Source organism: Fukomys damarensis, unplaced genomic scaffold (genome assembly GCF_012274545.1).
Source record: "Fukomys damarensis isolate Sample0158 unplaced genomic scaffold, DMR_v1.0_HiC HiC_scaffold_4, whole genome shotgun sequence".
NCBI lineage: Eukaryota > Metazoa > Chordata > Mammalia > Rodentia > Bathyergidae > Fukomys > Fukomys damarensis.
Genome location: NW_022900916.1, coordinates 42,967,163 through 42,971,267, shown reverse-complemented (window position 1 = coordinate 42,971,267; position 4,105 = coordinate 42,967,163). Strand labels below are relative to the sequence as shown.

General features: G+C 36.1%; 1 protein-coding gene across 1 annotated transcript in view; it reads right to left on the bottom strand.

Moving 5' to 3' along the window:
* Window positions 1-1,265: 1,265 nt before the first annotated feature.
* Window positions 1,266-4,105, bottom strand: part of Iqub (IQ motif and ubiquitin domain containing) — a 77,825-nt gene continuing 74,985 nt past the window's right edge. The window contains exon 14 of the mRNA XM_033758023.1: window positions 1,266-3,406. Within this exon, the coding sequence (XP_033613914.1) occupies window positions 3,224-3,406 (183 nt within the window). The 3' untranslated portion in view covers window positions 1,266-3,223. The remainder of the gene's footprint in view (window positions 3,407-4,105) is intronic.

The window sequence follows — 4,105 nt, the reverse complement described above, 5'->3', positions numbered from 1 at the left end:
TTAAAATGTCCATTTTTAATGCTGAATAATAGTCCATTGCATGTATATGCCATTTTTTATCCATTCATTTTTTTATCCATAAACATTCAAGTTATTTTCTTATTTTGACTATTGTCAATATTGCTTCACTGAACATGGGGGCACCAATATTTGAGATCCTAATTTCAATTATTTTGGATAAATACTTAAAAACAGGATTGTTGGATCCTATGGTAGTTCTGCTTCAAATGTGAGAAATCCTCACATGATTTTATGCAGTAGTTGCACCATTTCACATTTCCACCAGCAGGGAACAATGGTTCCGATTATTTACAACCTTCACCAACACCTGCATTTTGATTTTTTTGTTTGTTTGTTTTTGTCCCTAGGGTTTCTTATAAATCCTCCCACCTTTTTTTTTTTCTGATAGTTAAGCTTTATCCCCTTGGCTTTTAACATTAGGATCATATTATTCCCACTACAACAGGTTATCAAAGTCTATTTTAGCATGCATTTTGTCATATCAAGACTACAGGAACCAGCCATCATAGAACATTTCAAGGGTATTGGTCGACCATCAACAAGGGATTTTTTAATCTCTATGTCTTAATAAACATCTCTAGGAAGTGTCAGAGAAGGTTGCACATGATAGGAACCCCAAGTTCCTGAGTCTTTACTGTTTTAAATTCTAGCATTTTAAGCTCATTGGTATGGGCCACTTTTTAATCTAGTCCTCAGTGAACATATCCAACAATTTTCCAGACTTCAAACATGTTAAATCCTAAATTCTATGCAAGAACATAAATTTAAAAGAATATAATTTTTCACTTCACTGTTTTAGTCTTATATCCTTAGGACTTACTTTTCTACATGCTCTTTTAAATCTTAATAAAAATGGCCAAAAGCATACCACTCTTCCAGTACACGGATTAATTCAGACCAGACCACCCCTTGTTCTTCACCAGTATCTTTATCTTAGCCTGAAATCTAAAAGAAGGGCAAATGTAGTTGAACATAGCCCTGAAAACTTTACAATTAGGCTCCAGACTTAATCCACAGCTACACCTTTTCTGCACGTACAGGGGATAAGGAATTTTATAGTTACCATAAAGACTTTCTGAATTGTTATTAGAGGCTTGCATTGACCATTCAAGTCTTTCTATTTATCCTTTAAAAAAATGAATCCTCTCTAGCATAAGGAATATTTGGATATTTATTTATTTTTCTCCTCATTAATCTTACTGGTACATTTAAAGCAAACAATACAGGTACATTTATCATTGGGATCTAGTAACTTTACATGATATATCTTGGTTCTTGTTTTCCTATGCCACAAACAAACCTTGCCATCAAAGTGACTAATTGCTTCAACCATTGGATCTCCTGGCTTTTTATTCTCCATCTGCACCCCATACTGCGCCGTCATTGGCGATCATTTGAGTATGATGCTACTACATGCTGCATGTTGTCCTTGTTCCATTTTCATCCTGGCAAGGATGTTATCCATATGTTCTTCAAATATATGAGCAATTCACGCATAGGATTCCATTTTCAGGTCAGTTTCCTGGGACAATTCCTGTGGACCAATTACTGCTTCTGTTGGGGTCCAGCAGGAACCTCTTGGTATACTCAAACTGCTTATGTTGAAAAGTATTTGATAAAAGGACTTTATAAAGAAGAAAATATGATGAGGAAATCAACAAGAAAAAGTAAAGCTGGCTACATAAAAGTACTACAAAGATAAATTTAGACACATAAAAATATTACTCATGTGTAAGCTTAAGGAGGAAAATGAATGATTTCCAGAACACGGAGTGGGAGTGTTAGAGATGACCACACAGCTGCATCTGTGGCCTTAGACAAAGAAACACTGTCACTAATAACATATCAAGAAGCATAAGGGAGAAGTCAAAGAATACATATCCCAAGCTTATCTTTCTTCTTAGTTTTACTCCGTAAGTCTTTTATTCCTTTGAGAAAATGCTACAATCAGTTGTGGATCAACAGGGGAGTTTTTAAAAGCCTTTATTTGGCCCTATCTGGCTACACACACACACACACACACACACAAACACACACACACATCTTTCCAGCCCTTTTTTCTCAGAGCTGTCAAATTCTCCTGGACTGTTCTGTGAAAATCTGTTATTTTACATTCTAGTGTAAACCTACATATGTCTGTGTCAAATTGTTACCCTTTTACCAGTGGTGAAAATAGTCCCTATTCTAGTCCCATCTGTAATTTGTTGTTTGGAAAGTTTCCAGAATGTCTGGATTGTCTATGAAAATAACAGCATCATAGCACTTTCTTCCTGGATGTTTAGATCTTGAACAATTGCCAGGGGCTGTACTTTTGTTAAGTAAAGAAAATTGTAGACAGCCTAGAAAATGCGCTGCTAAAATGTTGTGAAATGTTTACATAGAAAAATATTTAGTTTGAAATTCTTGGTCACTAAACACGAAAGAGCAGCCTCATTAATTATGGATTAGAATTAAAAGGATTATATATGTCTTTCTATAATTATAATGTGAGTGGAATACTGCCATTTCAATTATAGATTTGCATTTTTCACCCTTTCCTTGTCTAGATATTCTCTATTTAGCCCTACATCTGAAGTCTAAAAGAAGGGCAAATTTAGTTGAACATAGCCCCGAAAATTTTACAATTAGGCTCTAGACAATTCTCATCTATACCTTTTCTACGCACCTCTTTTCTACTCTGGTCTTTTCTCTGAAGATGTATGTATTATGGCTCCTCTTTCCGTTCTCCTTTTGGGTTCTGCCAATGGGAAACCCAGGAGGAGGTTGGAAGAAGGAAGAAGCATGAAATTGGATATTTGTTTTTCTGTTTCACAGGGATTTGCTGCTGTCCCTTGACAACTAGGCATTGATCTCAATTATCTTCTTAATCCTCTATTTCTGGGTCCTCTGGCTTCGCTCTCCCCAAGTTCATTTAAGACTAGAGGTAGATACAGTAAATGTAATAGCAGCCCTGGGTTCCTATGCCAGTCCTTCAGTTTTTATATTGCCCACATTTTAAAACAGGCCCTTTTGTAAAGAAAATCTTCCTGAATTATGCTATTTAAATGTGCCTGTTAAGACTGATGGATCAGCCACTGTTCACTATCACAGGTCCCAGACAGACACACAGTCAAGGCTATTCCTTTGGTTTATTGGTGTTGATATAGCTGACTTGATCGAGTGGATAAAAATTCTTATCATCAAACAAATATTTCCGGATCCTCTAAGGACTAGGTCTCTGGGCTGCTATAATTTTCGGTGCTTTATGTATGTGATATTTGCTTCTGATCTCTTCTATTTCACCATCATCCTGTATAAATGATGCCAGCACTGGAATCTGACCAAAGTAGTTCTTAGCCAGAATGTGTTTGTGTTTGATTTTGTGAATAAATACATGTCCATATCCCTGCAAAGAAAAGAAAACAAATTCCTACTACAAATCACAGCTATATTTTGCCAGGCAAAAACCGTCTTATCTCAGTGTCTTTTTTATTCAGCCCAGAGTACATTTTTTTCTCACTTTGTGAACAGGGCTCGATTCCTATGATGCTTCAACCCGGAAGCCTCCTCCCAACCTCCCTAAGTCCAAACCACTGGTAGTTACCAATTCAGTCCGTAGTCATTCTCAATTCCATTTGCATTCATAGGCTTGGTTGTGTGTGTCCAGCTTTATAGCCTTCCTTTGAGCTGGGGTGACCACATAACTAGTAAGGGGTTTTCATAAATATATGTATGTATGTGTGTGTATGAGGTGTGATCAGAAAATATGGTGCACATTTACATAAAAATTGAAATTTTTATTACAATAAAAGACACATTGCCAACCTCAAAATACTCCCACTCATTTGAACACACTTAGTTAATTATGCTAGCTACTTTCTGAAGCTGTTCTTAAAGTTTTCTTTCCTGTCTAATTATACTATTGTTTCTGCCTTAATGTTCTGAATCAATTCAAAATGTTACCTTTCATGTTACTTTGATCTAGAAAGAGTCAGACATTGCACAGGACAAGATCCATGAACTAAGGTGGAACAAAACACACTATGATTTTTTTTTTTTTACAAGCCTGACATTTTGTTGGCTGGCGCTTGGCAATAGAGTTTAC